The 18,765-nt window shown below is 39.1% G+C and overlaps 1 protein-coding gene and 1 non-coding gene across 2 annotated transcripts in view; both read right to left on the bottom strand.

Annotated features, from left to right (window-relative positions):
• LOC101134912 (serine/threonine-protein kinase SMG1) overlaps positions 1 to 18,765 on the bottom strand; it is a 39,110-nt gene that overhangs the window by 12,406 nt on the left and 7,939 nt on the right. Inside the window, exons 5-20 of the mRNA XM_031003010.3 lie at positions 16,944 to 17,074; positions 16,639 to 16,794; positions 15,812 to 15,930; positions 15,252 to 15,339; positions 15,061 to 15,162; positions 14,301 to 14,441; positions 13,548 to 13,747; positions 12,969 to 13,165; positions 12,636 to 12,800; positions 11,380 to 11,534; positions 8,757 to 8,899; positions 8,431 to 8,608; positions 5,430 to 5,539; positions 4,305 to 4,452; positions 3,771 to 3,930; positions 2,962 to 3,041 (exon numbers count right to left, since the gene is read on the bottom strand). Of these exons, the coding sequence (XP_030858870.3) occupies positions 2,962 to 3,041; positions 3,771 to 3,930; positions 4,305 to 4,452; positions 5,430 to 5,539; positions 8,431 to 8,608; positions 8,757 to 8,899; positions 11,380 to 11,534; positions 12,636 to 12,800; positions 12,969 to 13,165; positions 13,548 to 13,747; positions 14,301 to 14,441; positions 15,061 to 15,162; positions 15,252 to 15,339; positions 15,812 to 15,930; positions 16,639 to 16,794; positions 16,944 to 17,074 (2,273 nt within the window). The remainder of the gene's footprint in view (positions 1 to 2,961; positions 3,042 to 3,770; positions 3,931 to 4,304; positions 4,453 to 5,429; positions 5,540 to 8,430; positions 8,609 to 8,756; positions 8,900 to 11,379; positions 11,535 to 12,635; positions 12,801 to 12,968; positions 13,166 to 13,547; positions 13,748 to 14,300; positions 14,442 to 15,060; positions 15,163 to 15,251; positions 15,340 to 15,811; positions 15,931 to 16,638; positions 16,795 to 16,943; positions 17,075 to 18,765) is intronic.
• Positions 14,616 to 14,719, bottom strand: LOC129527845 (small nucleolar RNA U13). The gene has a single exon (XR_008672944.1). It is a non-coding gene; the product is annotated as a small nucleolar RNA U13 (small nucleolar RNA).

The following is an 18,765-nucleotide window of genomic DNA, read 5'->3' as shown; positions in this document are numbered from 1 at the left end:
GCAACCTCCACCTCCCTGGTTCAAGGGATTCTCCTGCCTCAGCCTCCCGAGTAGCTGGGACTACAGGTGCATGCCACCATACCTGGCTAATTTTTTGTGTTTTTAGTAGAGACAGGATTTCACCACATTAGCCAGGATGGTCTCGATTTCCTGACCTCGTGATCTGCCCACCACGGCCTCCGAAAGTGCTGGGATTACAGGCGTGAGCCACCGTGCCTGGCCAGCCACCGGAAAGTTTTATGTAAGCAGGGGAGTGATCTCTTTTATTATTTACAAGGATACACACCTCTTCTTTTTTTAGAGACAGGGTCTAGTTCTGTCACCCAGGCTGGAGCCCAGTGGCACAATCATAGCTTACTGTAACCTCAAACTCCTGGGCTCAAGTGATCCTCCTGCCTCAGCAACCCAAAGTGCTGGATTACAGGCATGAGTCACCATGCCTGGTCACACTTCTCATTCTTTAAACCAGACCTCATTTGTCCACCTCCCCTATCCCCCGCCCCACCCCACGGACTGTCCTATAATGCCCATACAACAGGTCACTGTTTAGAAAGTGCTAAAAAGTTACAAACACAGTCCCTTCTGAGCCTCCCACCAATGTTGGTGGGTACAAGGTCAAAAAAAAAAAAAATCTCATCTATCTAAGGGGCAATAGGAGACTTTTTAGTTAGAGGGCCCAATTATAGTCCTCCTGAAAAGATGCCAAAAGTCCCCTTAAACACTTAGCAAAGATTCAAGAAAGATGAATCTCACATTCTTTGTATGGGAAATGAGGAACTTGACATCTTCAATATAATGGATTCCACTAAAATAAGATGACGATCAATAGGAACCAACTAAAAAAATACTTGACTAGCTGTTATTGAAAGGCTGAAATTCAGCTGACATAAGCAGTATTAATATTGAGCTACAAAATAATTCGCATTGAATTCAGCCCAACTTTTGTTTTCTGATTTGGGTCTCTTCTAAATTTTTTTTTTCTTCTGGACATTGGGAACAATCCAATTTGAAGGCCTCAATGCCCAAATCTACACTCTTGTTTTATTCTATATCCTTGGTTTCTTTTTTTTTTTTTTTTTTGAGATGGAGTCTCATTCTGTCGCCCAGGCTGGAGTGCAGTGGCGTGATCTTGGCTCAATGCAAGATCCGCCTCCCGGGTTCATGCCATTCTCCTGCGGCAGCCTCCCGAGTAATTGGGACTACAGATGCCCGCCCCCACGCCCAGCTAATTTTTTTGTATTTTTAGTAGAGACGGGGTTTCTCCGTGTTATCCAGGATGGTCTCGATCTCCTGACCTCGTGATCCACCCGCCTCAGCATCTCAAAGTGCTGGGATTACAGGCGTTAGCCACCGTGCCCGGCCCACACCTAGGTGATTTTTAAAAATCTTCTAGTAGAGACAGGGTCTCACTATGTCGGGTCGCCGTGTTTGATGTCAAGTTTTCCCTGCCAGAATCTACAATCTCCTTGATCACCATTATATCCCAACGTAGAGCTCAGAACCTGGTACAAAGCACATTTGATCAATACTTGCTGAATAAAGAAATAAAAACGAAGAGGCACTCCAGCCTGGGCAACAGAGTGAGATGGTCTCAAAAAAAAAAAACAAAAACAAAAACAAAAACAAAAAACGACTGGAAAGGAGATGAGGGTACTTGTGAAGCCATATTATATGACACGCTCTGTGCTAGGACTTTTATATACCTTGTCTCATCTCTTCATCTCATATAATCCTTACAAGTATCTCAAAAGTGGGGAAATCCCCATATAACTGAAGACGAAGGCAGTTCAGAAGTTCACTGATTTGCCCTAAGGTTCCTCAATTTGCAAACGTCAGGCCAATGATCCAACCCCAGGTATGTTTGGCAGTGAAGGACCAGTTGAGTCATAGCTGCAAGTAACCACCCTGCAGTGGTCCCTATCTTGGCCGTTAGCTTACACTGACATTTAACACTCAAATTTACTCAGTAACACCAGCTATCATGTTTTCCACTAAAACTCCACAGCATTCTGGCAACTTTTCTATTTTAGAGCAATAAAGTAAATTGTTAGCATCCCTTTGACATATAAATATTTCTACAAATAGTAATTCTCTAGCCATTCATTTGGAGTATTTAAAACTCAACATTCATAGCACATTTTGTGTGACAAAGAACTTACGTTCAGAACACAAAAATAAGTCTTACGTCTTCATTAAAAACGGGTGAAGAATTTGAACAAACATTTGCAAACTAAAATACAAATGAAATACTCAACATCATTAATCATCAAGAAAATAAAATTATGAGATAATCACTAATAATCACTACATATGCACCACAGTGATTAAAATTTTTTTCAGTTAAGCCACGTGACCCAACAAGGTGCATTCACTCAAGAGAAACGCAAATATATGTCCACTCAAAGACTTGCACATGAATGTTGAGAGCAGGTTTATACTGAAGAGCGCAATGTGAAAAAACCCCAAAATCTAGCAAAGGATGAAGGGAGAAATAAACTGTGGTATATACATACAATAGAACACTACTCAATAATAAAAAGGATTGTATTCCTGATACATGCAATATGGGTGAACCTTAAAAATATCATGCTGAGCAAGAGAAGCCAAACACAAGAGAACATGTCGTTATGATTTCACGTACATGAAACTTTAGTAAAGACAAGTCTAATCCACAGTGACAGAAAGCAAATCAGTAACTGCTGACAGGGGCAAATGAGGAGATGATCCCAAGGGAACCTTCTGGGGTAAGACGCTGTTCTGTATCTCGATCCTATTGGTGGTCACACAAGTGAAGACATGTTAGAACTCATCAAACCATACACTTAGAATGTGTAATATAAACCTCAATAAAGCAAAATTTAAAAAAAAAAAACCACCTTTAATTTTCTCTTACAAAAAAAAAAAAAGGAAAACCACTTAACTTTAATTTTCTCCAACAACTGATTCTGGTACACAGTATACCTTAATGCCTGCATCCATGACCTCACGTCATGCTGTTTACATGAACGTAAAGCTTCGCCGAAGAGTGGAATAAGAAAGTCCTGCCAGAGAAAAACCAAAATTACTCAACGTAAAACAGGCTGTTGATATGTTTGCAGATATATAGCAAGTCTTAAGTCCAAGACTGCAATATAGTTTGGCTACTTCAGATGGATTGCAGTAGTTTTACCTATTACACTATACCCTTACATCATTTATCTTCTACTCACAAGAGGCAAGCACACAGTAAGAGAAAGCCTTTTGTTTTGAAGGGAAATCTTCTTCAGAATATTAAGTCTAATTTATCAATATATTTAATAAAGCACATTACAAAAAAAAAGTCACAGCACATTTACTATAAAGCAGACTGCAGAAAAACATTACAACTAATGCTTTACTATGAAGTTCTCGAAGATCATCATTCATTCAGAAGCCCCCATCTCTGGTTGAACTTTACCCCATTTAGGATGAAGAGGAGGGATCTTTGTTTGCAGCAAATCTAAAATTTACGTAATCCACCTAAAGGAACTGTCTTTACATACACCACCTCCCACCCCAAAAATAGAAGAAAAAACTGAGCAATTTGCCATCCTTGCGATTATCTCAGGTTCTTCCATCTGCCCCATGTACTTCCCAAATGAAAGACTGCCTGAAAACAGCATGTTAGATTTCTGGATTTACCAGCTTGCCCAACTACAAATCCTATTTCAAAAAACTCAAAAAATAAGGTCTTTGTTCTACAGTAATGACCATTAATAGTCATAAGAGTGTGCTTGTAAAAATATACAGACCTCTGTTGAAAGTCTGTTAGAAACTGTGTTCTCCAAAGCAGATGAGCAATACAGCTGCAAGGTACTTAGAACTGGCAAAGACTGTGAAACTGTTAAAGTAGAAAGTCTCAGAGGTCCAACAGCGACGCGGGATGTTTGCTTCAAGTACTTTACCACATTTCTGAAACAAAATATTTACTGCCAATTAATAAAAATTACAATTCATAACCACTCAAAGAATAAAGCAATTGATAAGATGCTATCAAACTGACATCCAAAGTTAGGGGGCAGTAAGAGGAGCAGCCTGCTCTATAATAAAATGATATTAGCAAGTCAAGACATTTGCTTTTGGGAATTTTTACATTTTATTTCATTTCAACCTCAGTTTTTGTTGGCAAGCAGCATTCATATATCATATGACTTCTACAACTAAAATGAAGCTATTAGCACTAGTATTTAGTAATCTAGTAACTCTCCTTCCAGCCCTCTTCACCCCATGTATGTTTATCACATGATATACACAATGTACATTTACCTCCGTAAGAGTAAACTTACTCAGTTATAGACTGCCACTTCTGATCTTGTTCTATCGGGTTGAAAGCAGTTGCCAAACAAACAGAACTTCTTAACAATTGAACTTCAATGGATTTCTGAGGTTCCCTTGGATCTGGACTTAACATGTTACGAAGCAGTTTTTTCATGTCTACAGAAGTTAAATGAAACGTCACTAAGTTAATGTGCTTTTATTATAAATTTTGATTTATGTTTGGCATTATTAAAAACTAATCACCAATGAACAGCTCCTTTAATATTTCAGGCACTTAAACACTATAAGCATTACTGAGAGCTATATAAAAATCATACTTCATACAAAATTACTGTATCTCAGACCCCTAAAAAGCAGTTGCCTTCAAAGGCTCAAAAATCAGTAAGTCGAGGTCAGGCGTGGTGGCTCACGCCTGTAATCCCAGCACTTTGGGAGGCCAAGGTGGGTGGATCACGAAGTCAGGAGTTCAAGACCAGCCTGGCCACGATGATGAAACCCCGTCTCTACTAAAAATACAAAAAATTAGCTGGGCACGGTGGCAGACACCTGTAATCCCAGCTACTCAGGAGGCTGAGGCAGGAGAATCGCTTGAACTCAGAGGGCGGAGGTTGCAGTGAGCCGAAATCGCGCCACTGCACTCCAGCCTGGGCAACAGAGTGAGACTCTGTCTCAACAAAAAAGAAAATCGGTAAGTCAATCTACTATTTAAGGGGACAAATCTAGACCTGCATTAGCAAATCTTGCTCAATCCAGAATACTCATTAAACTTTTTAATAACATTTTATAAAGTGTTCCATTAGTGATAAAGAACTTAATTAATGAGCCACATCAAGATGAAAATCAAGAAAAATATTTAGCTGAAACACTACTTTGTCCTTTATCAAACAAAATGGCTAGATAAATCTCAAAGTATTAAGGTGGTCATTTTTTTTTATTTGACTTAATTTTAAGTGCTTTTCATTTCCCAAATCAAACATAAATAGGGCAGCCCTAAATTTGTTGCTTCACATGGGATTCTGCCCCCCAAAAAATGTAAAATAACTTCCAGATTTTCCAGTAAAATATACTAAGCCAAACATTTTGAGCAACTTGTCCACTAAAATAACTTTAAAACTATTTTCTCAAATACCTACCTATTTTTTCTTTTGATCCTCCAGCAAGTAGATTGATATTTTCTCCTGGTAACAATTCTAATTGCTCGGTACATTCAACAAATTTTCCAGACTCAAAGCTGCTTAATGATCTGTAATTAAAATATTGGTTAGCTTGTATTCCTATGCAGCCTGTGGAACCATTAAAACAAACAAACAAACAAACAAACAAAAACAGAACAAATCCTAGGAAGACAGCAAAGTACACAGCATTTTTCTGACAAAATTCCTTCCACGAGGATGCCATTATTTTGGTTTTTATGTTGAAGATGTGACTACCACTTAATTAGTACTCACATTGGAGTGGCAAACCAGAAAGTCACAGCTACAGACTTTTGGTGGAGCTGACTCGCCCCTGTGTCTCCTTCCTGTTTTCATGTGTTGCAGCCTGTTCTCTTCAGAGCCTAACACACTGACAGTAGACCTCTGCAGGACAACTTTGACATCCAGTTCTCTCCAAGCTGCCAGCGAGCTCCCTGTGCAGCCTCACTCCTCACCTACAGCATGAGCCCTTGCAGCTCTCCCAGCATCACAATCTTGTATCTCAGTCCTGGCTTCTTTCACTGCTGGCATCCCTCCGTCTCTCCCTTTTTCACCTACTTTTCTTTTTTCAAAGAATTCTTCTCTTTCATCTGCTTATATGAAAAATAATGACACCTCTGAAATTCTTTCCTGTAGTCCTGCAGCATCAATGCCAGGAAGACAGGCCTCATCCTCCCAGCTTCTATGCTGCTCCTTTCAGATCCCTTACCCTGTCCCCATTTTCATGATACGGGCTCTCCAGCCAGGAAGAAGACACTGTTTCTCACTCTCTCTCTTTTCCATCTTTGCCTGTCCCTCTCGCTGTGTAACTTCCCTTATAACTCAGCCTGAGGCCAGTGCTAGAAAGGCACATCACCTGACTTATTCTGTGCCTGATTCTACCTAGATCAGTGCAACCACTGGCTTCTCAGGGGGACCCTTGAGTACTGGGCACTGATGAACTGCTGCCAACACAGTCATCATTTCTGCCATTAAAAGGTCCTAAGTCCTCTCCAGTGGCAGGTTCCCCAAGTCCCCACTATGCTCTATCATGCCCTATGCTTTCAGCTAATGACTCAGTCCTCAGAAAAAACAAACAAATAAACAAAAAAACACAGGCTTTAATTTCCTCTACCCCTACCCCCAATCCACCATACACTGCCGAAATTCTGTCTATACCAACTTTGACTGCTTTCCTTGAGGCAGAGAAAAGGTGAGGGCCAGTTAATCTATCAATGTTCTTTCTCCTGTTTCTTCAACCTCTGCTTTCTAGTGGCTCCTTCCCCTTGGCCAAAAGAACATAATCTCTCCAACATTTAAAATAAACATCTCATATTTCCCTCCAGCAACAGCTTCCTATCCTCGACTTCAAGAAAAACTCACTGACCAAATAACTTACCTCAAGCTTTTCATTTTCAAATGTCTCTACCACTCAATAGTATTCAATCTAGCTTCTTCTGTCTCTCTACAAAACTCTTTTTCCTTATAATCCCTAGAGCATCTGACAAGGCTGACTACTCCCATCTGGATGTCCTATATCTAGGGCACTTCCCTTCTCAATGGCCCTGTATTTTTTTGAATGGCTTCCTCTTCTATCCTTTCACAAAAATGCTAAACTAGGATTCTGACCCAGGCCTTCCTTCCTCTTCACTCACTATTCTCCAGAGGCTTCTCTCTGGTTTGGTTGCTTACAAAGGCTCTAGAGTATAGAGACTGAAAAGGAAAGAGGGCCTTTTCTGTGTACTAATCATCTGCAATTCTCTCAAGCTTAGACTTTCTCCTTAGTTCAAAATCCAATTCTTAACAGCTTACCCAACAATCTCATCTGCACATTTCATTAGAAATCTTAAAACATGGCTTGTTCTCTGTGTGCTCCTACTCCAGTTAATAGCATTGTTTCTCTTCCCTCTACCATTGCCCCCATAAATTAATGGTCTCCATGCTTCCATACTTGCCCCCCACCTCCAGTCTCTTCACCATAGCAGAATGAACCAAGTCAGATCACAACACATCTCTGTTCAAATCCCACCTGAAATTTTCAGTCTTACTAGAATAACAGCTAAAGTTCTTTTCTCAGTTCCCAGCTACTTCTCTGCCCTTATATCCTACTGTTTAAGGCACTCCTAAACACACAGGCCTCCCAGCTATTTCCAGAACACTCCAAGCCCATCATTCTCACATCAGGTCTAGGCACAAAGGGCATCCTGATGGGCATGTCTTGACCTTGTGTCTTCCCTCCAAAGAAGGTCAGCTTTACCTAACTGCTTTCCTTATGGCACAGAAAAGGTGAGTGAGGTCCAATTAATCCTTCTATCAATAATCTTTATCTAATCTTTGCTTTAAAAGGTTGGAATTGGTGTCTGTTTTATGTGCTGCCTGGGTCATAGCACATGCTCAGTGAAGCAATTACACATTAACCCATTTAGCAGTAGAAGGCAAGGGTATCAGACAAAGTCTAATGACCTTTATCTTCCCAGCCAAGTGTCTGCAACAGAGTGAGTGCTCAGTTTTGAATTACAGAATTAATAAAAGCACAGAGGAATGAGAAGAAAGTTTAATTTACAGATGTTCACAAACTCTGTCCTCATTAGAATAAATGTTTTTGATATATTCAGACCTCATTTAGAAACAAAGCCATCAAATGTGATTCTTTCTAAAGCAGTACAAATTTTTCTTTATATTCACTCTGGCATAATCTTCAAACTGTATTAAGGTTTTAGAACGACAGGTTCTGAAAATTAATACCAAATGACTATCTCAGCAGTGTTTTCCCATTACACAAATACCTTCCCTCCTCATCTCTGATGTCAGTTTCCTGTTGTCATTTTCATAATGGCAGTAAGTTAGAAATATAACCATTTTGAGTATTACTGCATATGACCAATTTTAATATTTTTTTGCCATAGGAAAAACATCATAGTTATTGGAAATTTGTTTTATAACTGGAAACAGAAAGCCTTACTTTATATAGTTGAAGTCAGCTTTCCGGTTTTTCAAGTCATGGATAGCGTTCTGCCATTCCTGCACAGCAGCCCAATCGGCAGTTGAGATGTAGCACTCACATGCTTTGTTTCCTAAATAATTTATAACCTCAGGGGAAGAGTCAGTCGGTTTGGACAGCACAGTTTTTCTGGATTCACCTGAAAGTATTTTATAAAATAAGAAGAGAGAGATTCAGATCAATTAGAAATATTTCAAAGGGCACAGAAACCTAAAAACACGATAAGATCATCAGTACGAAATATATTACTATAACTTTTGCTTTATTTAAAAATACTGAATGCTCACCACTCAGACAATGTTTCAGGCTGGCACTCTTACACCCAGCATTGGCTAAGGTGAGCACTGATTTGTCAAAGCTGGAGATGCAGCAATCAACACCTCTCATGGCACACAGGTGTTCCTGGTACTCCACAGAGGCCTTTTCAAACCTGAAAAACAAATTGAAGCAGTCTTATTTCTTTATCTAATTACTTTTTTTTTTTTTTTTTTTTTGAGATGAAGTTTTGCTCTTCTTGCCCAGGCTGGAGTGCAATGGCACTGTCTCAGCTCAATGCAACCTCTGCCTCCTGGGTACAAGCGATTCTCCTGCCTCAGCCTCCTGAGTAGCTGGGAATACAGGCGCTCGCCACCATGCCCGGCTAATTTTCTTGTATTTTTAGTAGAGACGGGGTTTCACCATGTTGGCCAGGCTGGTCTTGAACTCCTGACCTCAGGTGATCCGCCTGCCTCGGCCTCCCGAAGTGCTGGGATTACAGGCATGAACCACCGTGCCTGACCTTTACTTACTTACTTATTTTTTGAGACAGTCTTACTGTCACCCAGGCTGGAGGGCAGTGGCATGATCATGGCTCGCTGCAGCCTTGCCCTCCCAGGCTCATGCAATCCTCCAACCTCAGCCTCCCAAGTAGCTGGAACTATAGGCGCCCACCACCACACCTGGCTAAAACAAGGTTTTGCTCTGTTGGCCAGGGTGGTCTCAAACTCCTGGACTCAAGCGATCTGCTCACCTCAGTCTCCCCAAGTACTGGGATTTCAGGCGTGAGCCACCGCGCCCAGCCCCAAAGGAGGCTGTTATTTTAAGCACACATATCTCATTTCCCCCCTCCCACAAAAAAATGGTGCGAGAATAAACTGAGCTAAAACAGTGAGTTGACTATGGTGGGGGGGAGGTTTGATGTCTTCCTCACAACTATGAAACTAAATTTAAAAGTGGTTAAATGTTTTTAAAAAAAGTAAGAGTATAAAAGAACTAGTGGAAAATATTGATAAGTAACTGATGTCAGTGTGTGGAAAGGCTTTGTAGGATAAAATGCAAGAAAAGATGCACAAGTAACAGATCTAGATGCACAATGCTGAAATACAACACTAAACATTAAAAACAAATTATAAATCAAGAAATTGGAAAGCATCAACAATCTTAGTATTGAATAAAATTTCACAGATTAACACAGGAAAAATTGAGAGGCCATGAAGACATGATCCATGTTTTAAAAAATCACAAAAGGTCACTATATGGGGCAACTTCTACTATTAGTCATTAATACATATAGAAATGTAGAGTACAATAACTATTTTCGCTGATGGTGGTGGCAGCATTCTTGTTTCTCAGTGACTCTCAGTATCCACAAAGATGAAGGGAAGGGGGTACTCTATTATTAAGGGTATACATTGCAGCCATCTTTTCTGTAGAGTAACTTAGCAATAGAATATATCATAAGACTTATGGTTTGGCAGCCTTTCTTCTAGTAAATCAGTTTATGAGAATGGATTCCAAGAAAGTAATCAGAAATATAAGCAAAGATATTAAGTGCTATGCTACATTTAGTAAAAAAAAAATCAGAAACAACCTTAATGCCCAACAGTAAGAAATATTAAATTATGGTACGCTCATAAATACAAACCTTTATTAAAAATAACACTGTAGAATATTTAACATGGCAATTTTTTTTTTTTTTTTTTTTTGAGACAGTTTTGCTTTTGTTGCCCAGGCTGGAGGGCAGTGGCACAACCTGGGCTCACAGAAACCTCCGCCTCCCGGGTTCAACCGATTCTCCTGCCTCAGCCTCCCAAGTAGCTGGGATTACAGGCATGTGCCACCACACCCCACTAATATGTTTTGTATTTTTAGTAGAGACGGGGTTTCACCATGTTAGGCTAGTCTCAAACTCCTGACCTCAGGTGATCCACCTGCCTCGGCCTCCCAAAGTGCTGGGAATACAGATGTAAGCCACCGAACCCAGCCTACCTAACATGGCAAATTTTGTTTTTTTAAATATTGAGTGGGAAAGACAGATCATAAAACCATGTGCCTATGTACGCTGATGTTTTGGTGAAGAATGGAGAAAACGACATGAAAGAAAAAAGAATTACAAAGCATATGGATATGGAAATATGGGACTACAAAAGGACACACAACAGAAGTTACTACAAAGATATGGAAGTATGAGCAGTTCTTTTATTTTCCTAAATTCGCAAGATTTCATTAAACTAACATAAATGGACACAGAATATTATGGTACAAGCTCCTCTACCTGGAGGAAGCAATGAGTCTGAATGTAGAGTTCACAGGACTAATGAGCAAATACTCTGACAATAAAGGGTAATTGGTATCAGACTCTGAGGGGGAAGGAGCTCAACTAGGGATCAAGTTCAAAAGCATTTATAAAACAACTGACAGGTCTCGTTTTACAGTGTGATTTGCCACTAATTCTTAAATAAGAAAGGCACTCCAGTATTGCTGCTAACTAAAGAACAAACTGAAGATGCCTCCTGGTGAAGTGATTTATAGCAAGCTTCAATGCTGAAAGCAAACAAAGCTGTTTTAAGATGTGGCTACAATGTCAGTGAGTAATACAAAGAATTTAAACATAAAGTAATTCTATCACCCATTTCCTTCCCTCCAAACTACCTCCCTTCAGCCTGTTGAGCCACTGAGTTAATCCACAGAAGATTTTTTCCAACAATAGATGATGACCAGACAGCAATTCCCTGTATAGCTTCAGGACAATGAAGTTCACATAGTGCTTCTACCACCATCATAATGGTTACTTCCAATTCATTCCCCTGAAAACGCATTCAGAAAAGTTAGTCACCCAATACCATTAAAACATAAATCCCTATAAAATTTACAACTGATCACAGTCTGTGCCTGCTTAAAGCCAAATGTATTTAACAATTATTGTCACAATTTTCACATTATTTAGCTCAGAATTCTTTAAAATGTTACATATAAAATAGCCACAAAGGGTGACTAACAGAACCTTAGCAGCACATGGATGTTTGTACCCCCACCCCAAAGTTACCCAAAAACATTTAACCTGTGACCTCTGTAGGAATAACACATGGAGTAAAAAGAAAGCAAAAATTAAATATAAATAAACAGGAATTAAGGAATGATTAACTTCATGTGTTTGAATACTGCTTGACATTACCTGAATTGCTAAACATTTGGTTATTTTTGGATTCCAGTTATTTATTGTGAGCCCACTTTCAAGCCAGGAATTACTCAAGCATTTGTCATACGTTATAAAAACAATTTCTCCTGGCCAGGTGCAGTGGCTCATGCCTGTAATCCCAGCACTTTGGAAGGCCGAGGTGGGCGGATCACTTGTGGTCAGGAGTTCGAGACCAGCCTGGCCAACATGGTGAAACCCTGTCTCTACTAAAAATACAAAACTTAGCCGGGTATGGTGGTGGGTGCGTGTAATCCCAGGGACTGAGGCAAGAAGAGGCTTGAACCCGAGAGGCGGAGCTTACAGTGAGCCGAGATCGCACAACTGCACTCCAGCCTGGGTGACAGAGTGAAACTGTGTCTCAAAAAAATAAATAAATAAATAAATAATTTCCCCCATAAACAAATTTTCAGAATTACCTTTAAAGTTCTAAACTTTGCACGGAAGAAATATAGTTTTAACGTGTTCTAACATGAATATTGTTTTAACATGAACAAAAACATGAACATTATTTTAACTTCTAACACTGTTTTAACACGAATAAAATAGGTAACTCTGGCAGTTGTTGCTTTTACAAAATACAGGATCAAAACCTTTGAAAATGAATCCAAGCTTTAACTTATTTTATCCATAGATTAAATCATACCAAAGGAATTAAACCATGTTTTTCTTATTAACAGACTTAAAATGAATTTCAAACACACCACTTTACCTGAGATAGGCTGGTTGTTTTCATCTCTGTAAGCAAGTCAAAGCCATGTCTCACTGTCACTGCAGGCTGGCCTGCCAACAATCCCACCGTCATGATGGAGAGTCGAATCCGCGTTAGCCAGTCCTGACAAGTTTGGCGATTGGTATAGAAAAAAGTTCTAATGACCTTTACGATAAGAGAAAGAAAAGCTCAGGACTGGTTCAATTTGTAGGTAAGGATGTCTCACCTATATATAAACCAAATACACAAGTCTATTGTGATTTCAGCTCTGCACATACTGCCAGCTGTGACCATTAAACTGCTATAAAACAACACTATCTCCCGGAAACCAACTTTGGGAGGTGAAGTTAATGCATTAGCACACCCCTCGTATGCATTATACATTAATTTCTCCAGATTTTCCAGATACTGCAGAAGAAGAACAAGTCTAAGTTGGTTGTTACCATGGCCTTCATCACTGTCTGCAGTTGTCCACTGACTAACATCCTGATCAGGGTTTAATGTGTGAGCTGCGAGACTTCGAATGATACCTGAAAGCAAAGACAACATGCTGAATTTTTAAAAATCTTAAAGTTCCTAGAATAAGTGTGAGTTTTTTATGACAAATTCACATTTAACAAGTATCCTCTGTCTACCCATCATTTAAAAATAAAAAATCCCAACATGAAAGATCTTTCATTTTAGGGGAAAAAAATATATATTTTTTCCACACAACTCCCATAAGTTTTGGAAAAAAAACAAACATATTTCCAATGCAATTATTCAATGAAAGCTTATTCTAACAAACAAACCTGAAAATTATTTTTTTTCAAAAAAATCATATACCCTCAAATCTTTAACAAAGATTTAAAAATCCATTATTTCTTAATAAGGCTTTGAAAGTATTCACATCATAAAGCTTGAGCGAGTTACCTTCAATTGTCTGGAAGGTGTCTTGAGCTCTGCCCAGTGGGGTTCTCAGCTTAGAAAGAACAGTGAATTGTGCAGCTTCCCATATGGCCCACTGCCAAAAGATAGCATCTGTCTTCAGGAGATTGCATGGAATTGCTGACTGGTCACACTTATCCAGTCTCTGGCAGCTATAGAACAGTCTTTCCAACCAATTGTCCTTCCTGGGAAAAGTAGTTTCATATTTAAAAGACAATGACAACTTCATTTTAATAATGAAAAAAAAAAACGCAAGGGGAATGGGAATAAGGAACTGTAATTTTCCCTACTCCAAAAAAAGGCAAAACCTATGAAATTGAGAAGCATTATGTCCCCCCCTCTCATTTTGAGGTCTTGTATAGTTAACAGGATGAGGTACAGTGTGGAAGGATGATTAGGGTAAATGGCTTATGCCAGTCAGGAATGAAACTCATTCAATGCAACTAAGCATCTCTAGAATATCTCCACCCCCACCCCACTCCCCAAAGTGTTAATGACATCACATCAGTTAACTGTTAACCACATTTCATTACTCCATTTCAAAGCCCATTTTTGTTTCTACAGATGCTATCTTCAAAGCAATTTTCCTATTGATGAAAACTGAAATAACCCATATGAGAAGAATGTTACTTGATACTCTGCCACCCCCAAACATATTTTCTCTTCAAAACTGCATGTAAAGTCAAGGGAATCTTAAAATTATCTTTCCCAGATAAAATAGTCAAAGAAATGCCTTACCCTGTTCTATGAGAGTTCCCATACAAAACAAAACTAATAACATCAGAGAAATCTTGGGGGTGGAATGTATTACTTGGTGCTTTACTCATGTGACTTCTTAATGCTAAAGAAATTTCTTGAATTTCTGTGTGATTGTTATCGCTGTAGACAGAAAATAAAGTTGTTGTTATGCAAAATATTTTAGCTTAAAAGGTTAGCACATACTGTAAGTGGATTATTTACTTATTAACTCACTGGAGGTAAAAATATAGTAAAACTGAGACTTTCAAATGGATACAGAGATGTGATTACAACTTTAGATCCTTTTTTTATTCACCTCAGATGGGTCATGTGCCGACATCATAAGAGGATTTGAGGGAGGCATATCAAACATGTGAACATAAAAACCCAATCATTATGCTTATGTATTACAAAAGGATCAAGTTTAGGCTCTTAAAAGCTCCCAAATCAACTTGATCAAAAACAATAAAAGATTGCTGTTTAGTTTTTCAAATATCTGAGCTACTAAGAAACATATTTTGGCACTACATGAGTTATTCTATACTAATTATTGTGAGCCTATAAAGCTCATTAAAAATTTTTAATTTTCTTGCAGACCTGCAAAATTTGATTATTTGACATCACTTCAATCACTGACAAGCAGGGCCATAAAAGATGTGTCATTAATGCTCTAATAGGTGATCTGTGTTCTCCTAAAGTAGACAACCAGTAGAGGCTGTAAATATCACAGAATGTCTTTGCTCCAAAACAACTGTTATACCTTAGGACAACATCTAAAGGAATTGATTTCAACAGTTTTCCAAATGCTTGTCGAATACAAGTTCCACGGTGCACTAGTTGAACACGGCAAACATCAACACATCTATGAAAGAACGAAATAGACAAAGCAGGTGTGTTAACAGTTCCAGGTTATTAGGGTTAATGTCAAAAGACATGATCTTAATTTCATACCTCTGTAAAAGATCATCTGGCAAGGAAGAGGATAGAGCATGTAGACTGCTGCATGCCTGCAGACAGATATTCACATCTTCAACGAGAGCTATTAAACATTAAAAGACAGTTACTTTCAGCTGGCCAAAAGAAATTATATCCCAGTTTGTCATAATTATCTGAATCCATTCATTCATTCAACAAAGAGTGAGTGCCTACTATAGACTAGGCACTGTTCTTGTCCAGAATCCTCATTGACTGTCACATTTGGAAAAATGACACATTCAACAAAACCCACGTAATGTAACTGATGGGTCATCACACAAAACTTTTTCTGAGAGAAAATGTAAAAGTATATGCAAACTATAAACATTCATGTTAGCTTAAAAATGTGACAATCACTTCAAAACATTTTTCTAATACTAAGAATGAAAAAAAATCAAGACTGTGTATCTGTCATCAAAATGAGGATTACACATCTTCAGGTCAGGAAAAAAGCTCGATTGATGACCATCTCCCATTACCAAAGACCCTTTTAAGGATCGATAAACAAAATAGAAAAAAAAAAAACAGAGTCTTACTGTTGGCTAAAAGGCCTTTGCAAAATTTATGGAAAGACGGAAGACAGAACAAAGGTGCATATGTTTCGGACTTCTTCATTACAACAGCTACTTCCAAAGCCCAAGTCATTAACAGTTTCCTGAAACACAAAATATACAGTTGACTGTACATTAAAAAAAAAAAACAACAAAAACAAAAAAAGTTAAAAGCCTAGTCTTCTTACATTGGTTTTCTCTTGGTTTTTCAAACATCTCAAACAATAAAAAATAAAAATAAAAAATGAAACTATAGAAATTACTGTCAAAATTGTTGTGTGCCTTTTAAGAAAACCTCCCAACGCACCATGATAATAGCAAAGAGGCCGGGCGTGGTGGCTTACCTGAGGTCAGGAGTTCAAGACCAGCCTGACCAACAACATGGTGAAACACCATCTCTACTAAAAATACAAAAATTAGCCGGGTGTGGTGGCGGGCACCTGTAATCGCGGCTACTTGGGAGGCTGAGGCAGGAGAACTGCTTGAACCTGGGAGGCAGAGGTTGCAGTGAGCAAAACTCCGTCTCAAAAAAAAAAAAAGCAAAGAATATTAAAAATCTATATATATTCTTCTATGAAACACTGGGGGTGGGGGATTGAGGTTTTTCATGTATTTCTTTTCAGAAAGAATAAGAAAGCCTAGATTAAATAATAAAACCAAATTATAAGGTGTTTGACAATAAAGAAGCTGCTCTACCTCACCTCTATAATCCACATTTTTTTAAATTTTTTGTAATCCACATTTCTTATTCTCAAATTATAAAGGCAAATTAACAAAGTTAGGAATGGTTAATACTATATAATATCTGTTACCTTGTGTCCTGGTTATCTTTCTTAAGTAATATTCCCAGAAGATTTAATATAATTGAGAAATGTTTCTTTGTGGCCGTAGTTACAGTGCCAATCACAGCTCCATCAAACAAAGAAGGAGAGGAAGAACTGAGGCTACTAGAGATAAAGTGATCATGCCTGAAAGACAAAGCATAGATTACCTTTTCATCTTTAATCAAAGAAAGCAAGCAAGTCCAAAGTTAAATCAACATACATCTTCAAAATCTATCCATTAAAAAAATAAAATGTTTTGTGGGGTTCTTAAGAAAAATTTGTGAATACAGTACCTGGTACAATGAGGATACAATGTGTAGAGCACAGCATACTGAATGGCAGGGAAGTGAACAGCCAGGTCACTGCGCACAATCATCAGATTCTTACTCAGAAGTGCAAAGACAGTTGGAGATAGCGCCCACATCTGATCATGTACAAAACAAAGTAAGTTTATGGCTTCTCCAAAATAAGCACAAGCATACAGAGTTTATCCTTCAAAACAGGGGTATTTGGACATTTTTAAATTAAAATTACAGATTGGAAGGGATCTAGTACACTACACCTGGGACAAATACTTCTTTGTGAAGTCACTAAAGCCTTTGCGTGCAATATAGCATCTCTATGCAATGCAGCAACTCCTCGTCTATCGCTACAGTAAGAAAACAGCCACAGGTCAGGTGTTGTGGCTCACACCTGTAATCCTAGCACTTTGGGAGGCTAAGGTGGGCAGATCACTTGAGCCCAGGAGTTTGAAACCAGCCTGGGCAACACAGCGGGACCCCATCTCTACTAAAATTACAAAAATTAGCTGGGCATGGTGGCGCACACTTGTAATCCCAGCTACTCGGGAGGCTGAGGCAGGAGAATCGCTTGAACCTGGGAGGCAGAGGTTGCAGTGAGCCGAGATCATAATACCAATGCACTCCAGCCTAGATGACAAAGTTAAGACTCTCTCTCTCAAAACAAAACAAAACAAAACAAAACACCAGCCACACACAAAACACAGGAATGAGAGTACCTGTGTTCCAAGAAAACTTATCTTGAGTCGGAGTCTCTCGCTCTGTTGCCCAGGCTGGAGTGCAATGGGGCGATCTCAGCTCACTGCAACCTCTACCTCCGGGGTTCAAGCAATTCTCCCTGCCTCAGTCTCCCAAGTAGCTGAGATTATAGGTGCCCATCACCACGCCCTGCTAACTTTTGTATTTTTTTAGTAGAGATAGGGTTTCACCATGTTGGCCAGGCTGGTCTTGAACTCCTGAGCTTGGGTGATCTGCCTCAGTCTCCCGAGGGATTACAGGCGTGAACCACTGCGCCCAGCCCAACGAGAACTTTCTTTACAAAAACAGGCACTAGTGTTGTGATGGTTGTACACTTCTGTGAATATAGTAAAAATCAGTGAATTATACACTTAAAATAACAGACAAAAAACAGGTGCTGGGCTGTATTTGGCCCACAGACCATAGTTTGCTGATCTCTGGTCTAAACAGAGCCCTTTGTATGTGCCTTTTGCGGAAGTAGACTGTATTTCCTCAATTTTCCATATACTGCAAATGGCAAGGTGCCCTGTTCAATAAGGAAACAAAGGCACACCCTGCCACCCTACACCTTTTCCATCCATCTTTTTCCTTTACACTGCCAAGACACTCCATTCCACCTGACTGCCCCATCCCCACCCACTTTCTCCTTATTTCTAGAGTACAGGACATAAACATCTTTGAATCTGTAAATAATGTGAATAATTTTCCTCAAAAATCAAGCTTTCATGTTTGAAGAAGAGTTTATTGTGACTTCAAACATAAGCTGTAACTGGTAATAAGTGAAGCAGCTATGGAATTATACAAGGCAATCCAATCAAACAACACGGAGCACATTGAAGCGCAAACATCAAATTTTACCTTCTTCCTCCTAAAAACTTTATTCCCTAATTACATCCATTTCTTTCTTTCTTTCTTTCTTTCTTTTTTTTTCTTTTGAGACAGAGTCTGGTTCTATAGCCCAGGTTGGAGTGCGGTGGTGTGATCTCAGCTCACTGCAACCTCCACTTCCTGGGTTCAAGCAATTCTCCTACCTCAGCCTCCAAAGTAGCTAGGATTACAGGTGTGCACCACCACCCCT

This window comes from Gorilla gorilla, chromosome 18, assembly GCF_029281585.2.
Source record: "Gorilla gorilla gorilla isolate KB3781 chromosome 18, NHGRI_mGorGor1-v2.1_pri, whole genome shotgun sequence".
Lineage (NCBI taxonomy): Eukaryota > Metazoa > Chordata > Mammalia > Primates > Hominidae > Gorilla > Gorilla gorilla.
Note: the sequence above shows the minus strand (reverse complement) of the source record. Positions and strands in the feature narration are given on the sequence as shown.